Source organism: Balearica regulorum, chromosome 5 (genome assembly GCF_011004875.1).
Source record: "Balearica regulorum gibbericeps isolate bBalReg1 chromosome 5, bBalReg1.pri, whole genome shotgun sequence".
NCBI classification, from domain to species: Eukaryota; Metazoa; Chordata; class Aves; order Gruiformes; family Gruidae; genus Balearica; species Balearica regulorum.
In genome coordinates, this window is record NC_046188.1 from 35,530,739 (window position 1) to 35,544,404 (window position 13,666).

At 36.0% G+C, this 13,666-nt stretch overlaps 1 protein-coding gene across 1 annotated transcript in view; it reads left to right on the forward strand.

Moving 5' to 3' along the window:
• The window catches only part of RYR3 (ryanodine receptor 3), a 247,414-nt gene that overhangs the window by 91,084 nt on the left and 142,664 nt on the right, over nucleotides 1-13,666 (forward strand). The window contains exons 13-19 of the mRNA XM_075754124.1: nucleotides 11-179; nucleotides 1,259-1,394; nucleotides 2,987-3,082; nucleotides 3,769-3,887; nucleotides 6,378-6,511; nucleotides 7,151-7,392; nucleotides 11,858-12,050. Of these exons, the coding sequence (XP_075610239.1) occupies nucleotides 11-179; nucleotides 1,259-1,394; nucleotides 2,987-3,082; nucleotides 3,769-3,887; nucleotides 6,378-6,511; nucleotides 7,151-7,392; nucleotides 11,858-12,050 (1,089 nt within the window). The remainder of the gene's footprint in view (nucleotides 1-10; nucleotides 180-1,258; nucleotides 1,395-2,986; nucleotides 3,083-3,768; nucleotides 3,888-6,377; nucleotides 6,512-7,150; nucleotides 7,393-11,857; nucleotides 12,051-13,666) is intronic.

The following is a 13,666-nucleotide window of genomic DNA, read 5'->3' on the forward strand; positions in this document are numbered from 1 at the left end:
TTTTCCTTAGTGGAAACAACAGAACACTGTCACCTGCTGCCCTGCCTATTGAGGAGATGGCTCAGACTCTGCAAGATCTGATTACTTACTTCCAGCTTCCCGAAGAAGACCTGGAACACGAAGATAAGCAAAGCAAGCTTCGGTCACTCAAAAACAGACAAAATCTATTCAAAGAAGAGGTACAGAGAGAGGAATTGTTGCATTATTTGAATTTTAAGTGTATTGTGTCACAAGCATTGAGAAGAACCTAAACATTATCATCTATATGCATGTATATGATTTATAACATAAAGTTCCGTAACTGATACATATAAAATGGACTGTAATGCCATGTGGTAACTTGCTGTTACATATTTTTCATTTCCACAGTTGTCACAGGCCACAAGGTCTCTCTCATAAAATTCGCTGTTCATACTTCTGAGCATCTTTAAACAGATGTCATTTTTAAAAGAAACAATTGTGACAAGAAATTTCTTTTTCTCTCTATGAAGTTATACATTCTGGATACCCCAAATAAATAATAAAAATAGGATCAATGATAGATGTTATTTCTGATGTCTTGTCTATCCACCAGGGTGTGAAACAGCAACTTTTTATCTCTAAAAACTGGAAAAGTGCTAGTTTTAGAGAATAATAAACATTACATAGTTGTAGAATTGCTCCTTTCTGAAAATGGAGTAATTACACTTCTGTATATATAGGAAATATATGTTACAATTTTTTTACATATGTTTGGATTGCTTGCAGGTTTTCAATGCCATTTTAGTCTCCAATCAAACTGAAGTTAAATATCTATTCTAGTATTTGAATTTGTTTGTTTTGTAGATATTTTATTGCATAGTAAGATTTCCACCTTTTTTAATCAATAAAAATTCCTTTCTATGTAAGTTACAAGTGGTTTGTTTGGTTTTGGGTTTTGGGTTTTTGGGGGTTTTTTTAATGTAAGGAAGATTCTATGTAAAAAAGAGTCTATTCAGAAAAATTGTAAAAGCCTTTATTGTCAGCTTTGTTTATTCCTTACCGTTTGTAATACTTGGCTAAGTAAGGAACAGTATAGAATCATTCTCTAAAATGGATGATTTTGATATAGAAAAATACATATTCAAATCTTTTAAGCATAATAGTTTGTTGTTTGTTTTGGTGTTTGGTTTTTTTTTTTTTAATCTAAGATGATGCAACTTTTAAATGTGTACAGGAAAAAATCCTTTAAAAGGACAACAACAAATTTTTTTTTTTGTTTTCTGTCATATGTGTTTAGGGAATGCTGGCACTAGTTTTGAATTGCATTGATCGCTTAAATGACTACAACAGCGCAGCTCATTTTGCAGGAATTGCAAGAGAAGACCATGGTACAGCATGGAAACAAATTTTGAATCTCCTTTACAAATTGTTAGGTAAGTTCTTCAATAATCAACTAATGTAAAAAAAACAGGATATGTATTCTTAATATTCTGTTTGCTGTTTCACCACTAAAGATGACTACTTTGTGTGTTATTTATTCTATCATGTAAATTATAGAATTTCTTCCATATACTTACTGATATTTATTTCAGAGAACAGAGCAATGATGCAGCAGAAAAGTAAATCTCAGCTAGGAAAAAAAACCCAAAAAACTAGCGCAGCATGCCAAATGCTTATTATTATCATTATTTAAGTGTACCTGTGGTATGTAAATAGATGTGAATTATTATTTTAAAAATCAGAAAAAACAGAAAGCAGTCTTTATATATGAAGCTGAAGAGAAGCCTAAAAGTAATATTCAGCACTTGCAGATCTACTGAATCCATGTTTTTCACTTGAGGCTTAGACTTAAATGTTAATAAAAATAATTACATAAATCAGAATTTTTTTTTTTTTTTTTCAATTTCAATGCCATGCTTTCTGGAGTGAACTGCTCTTGTGTTGTAGTAGGGCCAAAATTACATAGTATAGTAGGAGAAGTATGTATATATGTATTTCTTTAAATCACTAATTTGATATCTAATTTGTATAATTCCTCATATAGGAGAATTTTGTCTTCTGATGGAGTTTAAATACTTAGTAAAACACGCAAGTTGAGGGTTAGGACAAGTATAAAACAGCGCCAGGGACAGTGTTTTGAAGCACGAGATTATTCACACAGCACAGACATGCAGATGCTTCTAGTGAAGTCTTCTCATTGCTTTAGAAAGTAATGAGAATCAGTTGTCTTCATTTTACTACAGTCTTAGGAGTTCAAAGAAAAGTAGGATGAAAAAACTCCTTTAGTGCTATGCAGATTTTGTCTTGATTTTCTTCTGCAGGTACATCTTGAACATATTTGTTCTGATGTAATAAATATTAAGTTAATGCTTCCTAATAAAAATCCTTGACGACTGTACACAAAAGGGGTTTTTTGGTTTTCTATGAGCAGTAATAACTTCTGGAAGAAAAAAATGAGTACTGCTTGAAATACTTGAATGCTCATGAACTTTCAAAATGCAGTCAAATAATGTGCTCTGTGCTGCTGAAGACTAAAAGCTATCCATTCTAGAACATGTTTTAATCGGAAAGTAGAGCTAAAGAGCAGTACGCTCAACTTGAACTTAAACTTCTGCATATGATCTTCCCACTTATTGGTAGGAAGAAATAGAAAAACAAGTGTTTCAGCCTCCTGATCATGACAGTGCTTAACATTTGCATCAAACATGGGTGGTGGATAATTTCTATTTAAATTTAACAATAAAAAAACATAAATAAAACATTTTTTGCTGGAATTCTTGTTCATCCAGTAGACCCCTGTCAACTTCAAAAACTACATGCTCTTTAGAAGTTACGTCAGTTGCTGATATTCAAATTAATGAAAATCTTAATTCTTTATAGCTGCTACATATGTGTATTTAGGATTTGTCTGTTAACTATTTTGTGAAGTCATTATAAAAATTGTGTTAAAATATATATAATTAACATTGGTGATTTAAAAAGGAAATCTCCTCTTATAAAATTATACTTTGGGGTTTTTTTTCAGCTGCTCTCATACGTGGCAACAGAAACAATTGTACTCAGTTTTCCAGTAACCTTGATTGGCTAATCAGTAAATTGGACAGATTAGAATCTTCCTCAGGTGAGACTCACTTTTATAAATGTAAATTAACTATCAACACACCATATACATCTGTCTTACATTACAAATGTCAGAGCAGTTTTCCTTGAAAACAACATGCGTTAGAAAACAAATACACTGCTTTTTTTTTTTTTTTAATTGAGCAAATTATTACATTTAAACAAACATTTTTGTGGCATTTTTTTGTTCCATACATTTGGTATGTGCAATATCCCATCCAATCAGTGCTGAATGTGACTTTGGTGAATTAATGGATTGTTTCAGACAGTAACAAGACTACTGTCCCATTGCTATCAAATAACACCAGAGTTGTTTGTGGGAACAAGTACAAATAACATATATATAATTTTTTTTCACTATGAGGTGTTCAACAAATATAAAAATAATGTACAATGCTCCTTACTAAAACCTTTGTCTCTCTCATTGAAAAGAATTTGCGTTTTTCTCAATTGTTTTTAAAATTGTGGCTATTTTCAAAATAAACCAGAAATTAACAGCTCCATAACTCATTTATGTCTAACACAGTTCACATCATAGTCATATCAATACTCTAAAAGTGTTTTCATTCTCTTTTTAGGCTGGAGAAAAATAGCATCTCTTAAGATACTCTATTATTTACTGAACTTTTAGATTGTCTGCAGTTGCAGAGATGATTTAATGACATTATTTCTGTGGCCTTCATACAGGTATTTTGGAAGTGTTGCATTGCATCTTGATTGAAAGCCCAGAAGCTTTAAATATAATAGCTGAGGAGCACATAAAATCCATTATTTCATTGTTGGATAAACATGGGCGCAATTACAAGGTATGTTTGGAAAAACTAAGGATGTATTGATAATCTTACAATGATTTGTGGGGGAAAAAAAACAAACCAAAAAAAAAAACCAAACAACCCAACAGAAACCAAACAACCCAGAGAAAAATCTAATGGAAATATATTATTCTAGTACCTTTAAAGGAATAAAATAACCTTAAAGTACATCTGCAAAACTGCTTTTTTGAGATTAAAAAAATGTGTAATAATATAATTGCTTTTCAGTTTCAAATACAGCAAATATGTATGACAAGCAAATAGTTAATAAACATTGACAACCAGTCAGAACTTTGGTTTTGCTGAGAAAATGAAGCATTCTGGTGGCTGTAAACACGTGACAGAGTAGATTGCTTTGTGATGCAGGGCTCTGCAGAAGCAATGAACTACCATTGTTGTATCTGCAGAAAGACAGAACTAAATCCTGCAAAGTCATTCCTAACTTGAGTAATAACAATAGTAGCAGAAAAGAACAAAATAAAATGAGAAATCAGAAAAATAATCCAAATATCTGAAAACACAGGTGTTCAGAAGAAAGAAAAAAACCCTGAGTTATACCAGAAGAAATAATGGTGGAAATTAATTTAGACATCAATGTGCAATTTATTATGGCAGAAGAAGGTGAACACAGTTTCTGGCTGCGATCAGGATGACATCACAACACAGAGGAGGATATAGTTTTATGTGTGATTTTCTGATGTGAGTTTCCTTCCTCAATTAAATTTTTTTTTAAAGACTGATAACCTGGAGGAAGAACAGAGAAAGTTTTAGTGAGCTGAAATTACTGATTTACAGGAGAAGGTAATACGGAAACCCTAACCACCTACAGATATGGAAAAAGAGAGAAGTATTTTTAAGCATGGTTAAGGAGTGTGAACTGGTATAAGTAGACAGAAGGAAAAAGTTTAAATTACAGTGGTAAGTTTAGCTTACTTTTTTTAGTTGTTAGCAAGGTTATTGTGGTGTGCCAGTCACCAGCAAAGAGAACCTTTCAGCTGGAGCATCTTAATGTAGACTTCATAGTGAGAATTTAAAGCAGAAAAGGAAAATGTTGTATACAGGAGAAGAATTAGACTGGGTAACGAATTTGTGCATTTACAGTTGTAATGTCATTTATTAAACATCAGTAAGTAAGGAAGTAATGTGAAGTAATGAATTTATTTGTTACTCTGGAATCAGTATATCTTGTTCTCCTGCTAGATTAGAAATTCTGTTGTGATTTAGGAAATAAGAAACAGTAATATTATTAACCAATACTGTCTTGGAAATTATTGATATGAAGGATGTTTTTAACGAAAAGCCTTGTGTCAGAAAGATGAGGTTACTTAAACTGTTTATATGTAAATTCTGAGTTACTGATTCTCATTAATGTTATTAAAACACTTCACAGCTGCATACTGGTCAGAGTTCCTGTGGTTGTTTAAGTTACTACCTCTGTCCTTCTGTACTAGAGGTTTCTGCCCAATAACAGAGACAGTAGAAAGGGAAATGCATGGGCTGGGACATAGCAAAGTTCACAATATATTAGCTAAAACTGCTGTTGAGGGTGGTTTTGTGCTACTCCACTGGGCAGAGAACAGGGGTGGCTAAAATATATGTTAGGTTCTGCTGCTCCTTGTGTTGTGCAACAGTTTCCAAAATGGTAATCTACAGTGTGAAGATAGTTCTTTGTCTTGGAGATGGTCTGTAAGAGTTTAGACCGCTTGGGCTCAGTGATTGCCTGGCAGAGCTCAAGTGCATCTTTAAACTTCTCTGTTTTTTGCAAAAGTGTGCAGCTTTGTCCCCCAGCATTGAACAGCACTATGTTACTGTGTTTCTCTTCCAAAACCTTTTGCTCTAGTAATCTGTGGGAGAATTACATCAATCTCTCTCACTTTTTATAACGTGACCCAAAAAAAGAAAGCTGAAATTTTAGAATAAGCTCTTTCTCAAACTCTGTTTTGCTTTATAGTGAATTCTTTTAAATGTTTTTCATGTCAAAAATAAATTGATTACTTCTCATATTGAAAACTTGCTTTCAGAACAGATTCAGAAGCAGTCTGAGAATTGCAGTTCGGTATTGTTCACTAATTTTACTCAGAAAGTTTTTCTGAGCTGCAGTAAATTTCTCAATAATTTAATTTTACATTTCAAATTTTTAATGAGATTTAATTAAAAAAAATTTTAGAGCTGTCATGCAGCTGTTCTAGCTTTGCTTTTTTCTAATAAGAATGAGAATAAGGAATCTCAAAGGAGGGATTTTGAGGCATTTTGCAAATCCTGTATTCTGAATTTATATTCCACGAATGTTTGATATCCTCTACCAGTAGTATAGACTACATTCAGTCCATATATGTGAAAAGTATTTGGAAAACAATAATGATAATGTGTATTATACTCCCTCCTTTAGATCTATTCTGAATGTAAATTAAGCTAATGACTGAATAATAGTATATGCAGCTGCCTTTACCTGTTTTCCTTCTCATTTTTTTTTTTTTTTTTAAGGTTCTCGATGTGCTTTGCTCTCTCTGTGTCTGTAATGGAGTTGCAGTTCGTGCCAATCAAAACTTGATCTGTGACAATCTACTGCCTGGAAGAGACTTACTCTTGCAAACACGTTTGATTAATGATGTGACAAGGTATAGTGACATGTTTCATTGTTATATTAGAAAAAATGTAACTTACATGTCTTCAATAATGAAGAAAATACTCTAACCTAAGAGATGTTCCACAGCTTTCAATATTGAGACACACACTTTAGGAAGTGTTTATGTATTAACTTCAGGAAAACCCATTTTTACTAGCAATGTGGCAATTGTCATGGAAACTGTGCTCAATTAGAAATTGCAAATTAATAGTACAATCTGTTCTGAAATGGAAAAATTAGTTGTTTGTTTCTCATTCAAAACAGAGCACGGCTTTCCCTAATAATTATTAGGGAATATGTAAACACACTGTGAAGTACTTGTCTGTTTTAAGAGGGATTTTTTTCCCTCACATCCTCACTCCTGCTTTTTTTTTTTTTTTTTATTGGAAATGATCTTGTTATTCCTCTTTTAACTATAAGTTTTTCAAAGCATGGAACCTATACCTTAGAAGATGATTCTACAGAAGCTTTATAAAGTCATAAAATGGGTCACTATATTAAATATTATAAGCAAAATGTGGACATCTACACTCTTACTGTATTTGCAAAGTGAATTTGACTTTTATACAGCAATATCATTGATATGTCACATTTTATGTTTACACTGACTGGCTTACATTTTCTTTCTTAGCATAAGGCCAAACATATTTTTGGGTGTTGCTGAGGGCTCTGCACAATACAAGAAGTGGTACTTTGAGTTAATAATTGATCAGGTCGATCCATTCTTGACGGCAGAACCCACCCATTTACGAGTTGGATGGGCCTCTACTTCAGGTTATGCCCCCTATCCTGGAGGTGGAGAAGGATGGGGAGGCAATGGTGTGGGTGACGACCTGTACTCTTATGGTTTTGATGGCCTTCATCTGTGGTCTGGTAAGTACTTTGTTCACTTCTGCTTATTCTCACATTTAGGAGTTCCCTCTACCTTCAGTACCTGTGTGTATATAGCATGCTTTTTTATAGTGAGCAACATTTAGAACTCCAGGATACCATGAAGTTATTTATGATTTCAGATCAGACTTCTTTTCTGAGATTTCAGTCAATATTGAATTATACCAATTAGGTTTTTTAGCAGATAGCTTCTCTTTTCATTATTTTGATTTTAAAAAATGGCATTTTTCAGATTTAGATTGGTACTGACTTCAGTCTATGTGTTCAAAATCAATGGATGTATTGATCTCAGACAAATTCACTGTATATGGATCTACATCTGCAGTACTCTTTCACTTTGTATCAAGAGCGGAAGTAAAATAAGATTATTATCCCAGGAAGCCAACTGCGTCCTGTGCTGCATCAAAAGAAGTGTGACCAGCAGGTCGAGGGAGGTGATCCTGCCCCTCTACTCTGCTCTTGTGAGACCCCACCTGGAGTACTGCGTCCAGCTCTGGGGGCCCCAGTACAGGAGAGACATGGAGCTGTTGGAGAGAGTCCAGAGGAGGGCCACAAAGCTGATCAGAGGGCTGGAGCACCTCTCCTGTGAGGACAAGCTGAGAGAGTTGGGGTTGTTCAGCCTGGAGAAAAGGCGGCTCCGGGGAGATCTAATGGTGGCTTACCAGTACCTGAAGGGGCCTACAGGAAAGATGGAGACGGGCTGTTTATCAGGGAGTGCAGTGACAGGACAAGGGGTAATGGGTTTAAGCTGAAGGAGGGTCGATTTAGATTAGATATAAGGAAGAAATTCTTTACTGTGAGGGTGATGAGGCACTGGAACAGGTTTCCCAGAGAGGTTGTGGATGCTCCGTCCCTGGAAGTGTTCAAGGCCAGGTTGGATGAGGCTTTGGGCAACGTGGTCTAGTGGAGTGTGTCCCTGCCCATGGCAGGGGGGTTGGAACTAGATGATCTTTAAGGTCCCTTCCAACCCAAACCATTCTATGATTCTATGATCCTCGCGCCTATTGATAGATTTAATAAATTGAATTTAAATTTTGTTAAATAGTCTCATAAAAGATAATTTTGGAAATCAGAAATAAGAATCATAAAGCTATTACCAAACTCAGCTGATTGTAGAACATCAATTTCTGTGGTGTAATATCAAACTGAAAATGTGTAGTTGCTATGTTCTTTGAAAAAATATTTTTCATCTATTATCTAAATAGGCTTAGCAGAAAAAAAATAGACTTTTTCTAGGAATGCTTCTTAATATGTGTAGTAAACCGGGAGACACTCAATTAGTAATGCAGTGAAGTGGTTACACTTGCACTTTACAAAGAAGGGAGTTAATGGATGCCAGCAAATGCATATTTTGTGGTCACTTAAGGATCAGTGACAGTACTTAGTAGACATTTTTTGTTCAAGCAAATTGAAGAAGTTAGTGGGCTGAGTTAAGGAAAAAGTGGAAGTCACCACCTGTGCAGTCAGGTAGATTTGAGTAAGAGTAAAAAGAGTAAGAGAGAAGAGTAAAAGGAGTTTACAGGAAGGCTCATCTGAAGTGTTGCGGTTCAAATATTTTTTTTGTAATAATGAGTGTGTTATAAAGACACTTTTCACTGAGGAAAAAGGAGAAAGCAGAAGAAACTGATTAGAGTGCTTTGGAGAGGGATTAGTGAGAATCCTCTGGGGCACATAGCTGGAAAGCAGCTGTAGAGCTCACAGCTCATTTTTTGTGTGGTTATCCCTCCCCCAATACTATATCCAGGGAAAGGGAACTAGAATATACTTTTTGTAAACAGGCAGGTTTGTCACAGCAGAGTACCTTTTGACTGTGTCAATGTATGTTCCTATAGAAACAACCAGCAAAGTGCTACTGGCTAGTTGTAGGAATCAAATGGCAATGCAGGAAATGCCGATGGTTGGGTTTGCTTTCTTGAAGTTGCTAAATACTCTCTAAATAAGGAACATTGCAGAGAAGAAATAATGCATAAGTCTATAAAATGAGAAAATATTTAGGTAATTAGTTGTATACCATTAATGACATCATCTGCCATCTTTGTAACATCATTCTTAATTGAACTATCAATAAGTAATGAAAGGAGAAAGAAAAGCCGTAGGAAGCAAAACAGTTGCTAACATTTCTAGAAGATTTTACGTATGTATTCTACTTACATGAATGTTTAAAACAGCCCTCTGTCAATTAGATTTTGTACCTAAAATGTGTAAACAGTCTGTCTTAATTGATAAAAGTCTTTCGTTCACATAGAAGATTTTGTTAAGAATGCAGATGAAACTGAAGGTTCTCCTTTTATTAATGTTGTATTAATATGGTCTAAAATTGTATTTTCTCTGGCTTATACCATTGTTAAACATAAATTATTTGAGAGCAAATTTTATTGGCTGGGTCTCTGCCTCAAGACAGAATTGAGTTGAAAACTGAATTCATTTTCTGGAATGAAATGTGGACAATTTTTTCCAAAGTTAGACAATTCTGGCCACCTTTTCTCTGAAATGTTTGAACATTGGGTTGGGAATGTAGCATTTTGTTGTAAAGGACATTTTGTAACAATTTGTTTCACCAGGAATTTAGCTTTCTATGTTTCTTTTAAAAATATTTTAAAATTTGTTCAAAAGACTTAGAAAAAACTCCAGTATCAGGACACTCTATAGATTTGTCTCAGTTTAACAGTTTTGTTTCTCGAGTGTGTAGCTAGCTATTCATGAACATTCAGAAGTTTAGGAAAAAAAATAGACATTATTTCAGTCCTTGTGCGTACAATCTTTAATTATGAAGTGGCATGTTATTTTTCCTTCCAGATCTCTCTTGCATACAGTAAATGATGTTTATTTTTTAGTTTGTTCAATTTGTGGCCTGTGCTTTATTTGCTGTACACTATTCAAGGCATGTAAGCAAAATCATTAATTTGCTCATATTTCTCAGTGCCTTGAAATGCCATATACAGCTAAGTATTCTTTAATTGCTCAGAAAAGAATAGTGTAAGGGCCATGCAATCAAAGGGTGTATTATAAATACAGCGTACATAAATATGATGAATTTGATTTTTAGCCTTAATTCTAATATTTCCTAATTTGGGTGTGTTTGACTTTTCAATTATATTAGCATTGTTCTAGCATAGGATTTTGTATATAAAACATCTATGTGTGTGTGTGCACACCCATAATTCCTTTTTTTTTTTTTCAGCACCACTGAACAATTCTCAAACGACAAAAATAATGATTTTTCAGAGTAGGCTGGGAGGCATCTGTAGCATACTCCATTAGAAATGGCGGAATAAATCATTAATACAAAATTAAACACTAATTGACCCTCAGAAATACAGTGCTGGAAAGTCTCTTAAATCTCATCTCCTGCAGTAAGGGAAAATTCAGAGTACTTAAACTATCCTGAACACTGAACAGTTGACTTGACTCGTTCTTGAGAAGTTCCAAACACAACAATTTGGAATAGTGCTTAACTGCTTAATTAGACTTGCTTTGTAGTTAAAATACAATGTTTTCAAGGGAATTGTTTTGAAAGAAATTCTAAAGAGATATTACTTGGCTAAACATATACTCAGATACGCAAGTGTGATTGAAAAACTGCAGTTATCTGTAAATGTGTATAGTTAAGATTATTTCAGATATTTTATCTCTGGTGAATTGTTATTACAATTGCTGTCCTGTGCATGGCTGTAAGGTTCCACCTTCCCAGGTGGGGAAAATGAAGGTCCCTCTGTTTAGTGTATGGCTATAGTTAATAAAGAAAACCTGGCCCATTAAATTCTTGATCCATTTTTTGATAACTCAGTATACCATTCTGCCTCTTGATACCTGTAAACCTGGATATTGGTCATAATCCCAGGTCCAGCAGAATCATAGAATGGTTTGGGTTGGAAGAGACCTCAAAGATCATCTAGTCCAACCCCCCCCTGCCATGGGCAGGGACATCTTTCACTAGACCAGGTAGCTCAAAGCCCCATCCAACCTGGCCTTGAACACTTCCAATGATGGTTCATCCGCATCCTCTCTGGGCAAACTGTTCCAGTCTCACCACTGAATATTCACAGATATGTGAATCTGGTGTTTCACAAATAACTAAAGAGGAAAAAAAATTGGATACATCAAAGATACATTCTAAGGAGGGCATCATTTACTGTGCCTCGGTACTCTTGCATCAGGCTACAGTGTGAACTTGCATGATTTCAGCTGAGCATGTTCTGTCTTGCGAACAATGTCAGAGGTCTCAAGTGATTTGCTCAGTTTATGCACTTTTCTGCCATGTATCAGTTTGAAGAAGGTTGACTCACTGTCTGTCCCTAAAAGCAGAACCATTCATAAAACAAATGAAGGCAAAATCATGTCTTCATGACTACAAAAAACCTTGATGGTATTTTTAAGAAAATAATTTCATTGTTAAACCTGTGAGTGTCTGCTTAAAACTTCTGATTACTGAATACTTTTATCCTAGGTCGAGTACCCAGAGCTGTAGCATCTGTCAATCAGCATTTATTAGCATCTGATGATGTGGTTAGCTGCTGCTTGGATTTAGGTGTACCCAGCATTTCATTCCGCATTAATGGACAGCCTGTACAAGGAATGTTTGAGAACTTCAGTACAGAAGGATTTTTCTTCCCTGTTGTAAGCTTATCAGCAGGTGTAAAGTAAGTACAACTTAATTTTAATTGTTTTCTTTGCTATCTTGTCACACAAAATATTGTCCAAATTCATGTATGGTTTGTTTAGATTTGTTGTTTCAGTTCTGCCCAAGCAGCAGCTGGGAGGGAGGGAGGCAGGAAAGTACTGATTTGTTTAGTGATGACTTCACTTAGGGGTGAAATGTGAGCCTGTTAGCAATTTGACCAAGTCACAGTGTCTGAAAATTATTATTTTACGGTTATTTGGTGGCCTAGGGGAAATTAGTTTTGTCTCATTCCAATTATCAGTGAAAAAAAAAGCACATTAGAAACACAGCACCACATTTGGCACTAATTAAAATCCTCACTGGCTTTCTCAGTAGGAAGTAAAAAACCCTAAATAATCAGGAAAACTGATACTGTATTCACAGTAGGAAACACAAAGAACTGATGAGAAGCAGTTTTAGAATCTTGTTACTAATATTGCCCATTTCTGCTGATAAATGGCAGAAAGCGGCTTGGTGAACGCTCCCGCCAGCTCCCTCAGTACCCTTGGGTGGATCCCATCTGGCCCCACAGACTTGTGTGTGTCTAAGTGGTGTAGGTGGTCGCTAACCCTTTCCCCTTGGAGTGTGGGGGCTTTGTTCTGCTCCCTGTCTCTGCCTTCCAGCTCAGGAGGCTGGGTACCCAGAGAACAACTGGTCTTGCTATTAAAGGCTGAGGCAAAGACAGCATTAAGTACCTCAGCTTTTTCCTCATCCTTTGTCACTATGTTTTTCCCCTGGATCCCTGCATAACGTCATGACATCTTTGTAGTCCTCCTGAGTTGCCTGCCCCTTCTTTCAAAGGTCATCTCCTTTTTTCCCTGAGTTCCAGCCAAAGCTCTCCGTTCAGCCAGACTGGTCTTCTTCCCTGCTGACTCATGTTTTGGTACATGAGGACAGCTTGCTGCACCTTTAAGATTTCCTTCTTGAAGAATGTCCAGCCTTCCTGGACTCCTTTGCCCTTCAGGACTGCCTCCCAAGGAACTCTGTCAACCAGGCTCCTAAACAGGCCAAAGTCTGCCCTCCACAAGTTCAAGGTGGCAGTTCTGCTGACCCCCCTCCTTACTTCTCCGAGAATTGAAATCTCCATCATTTCGGGAGCTGTTCCCTTCAGAAGGGAGTCTCCTATAACAATGACCCATATTTTTTTCTTTATGGAAGCGTTTTGATGCAGGGGTAGGCTGTCTTAACCTTGACAACATCTCCGAGCTAGATAAACCATCGTCCTTCTTATTGTTCAGTTCCACTTGCAGACCCTCATATCTACTCTGCAACAGCACCTGGGAAGGTGGAGCAGTCACAGAGGAGACGTGCCTGCTGCACCAGGCAGGAACTTATTGCCATTGTCCCCTGTCCCTTAGTCATTGTGTTCAGTCAGGTGGAGAGACGATAGAGAATCCTCCATATCATGCATCCTGTCTGCCTGTTGGGCCTGTCCCAGGGAAGGTAGAGTGCAATTCCAGTAGTCTATCTCTGTCACACTCCCTAATACTCCTCAACCTACTCACCTCCTCCTGGAGCTCTGCCACTAAGTAGAGGATTTCCTCCACCTGGGTGCACCTCCCACAGGTGCTCTCACTGCTGCCATCATGTACAGGC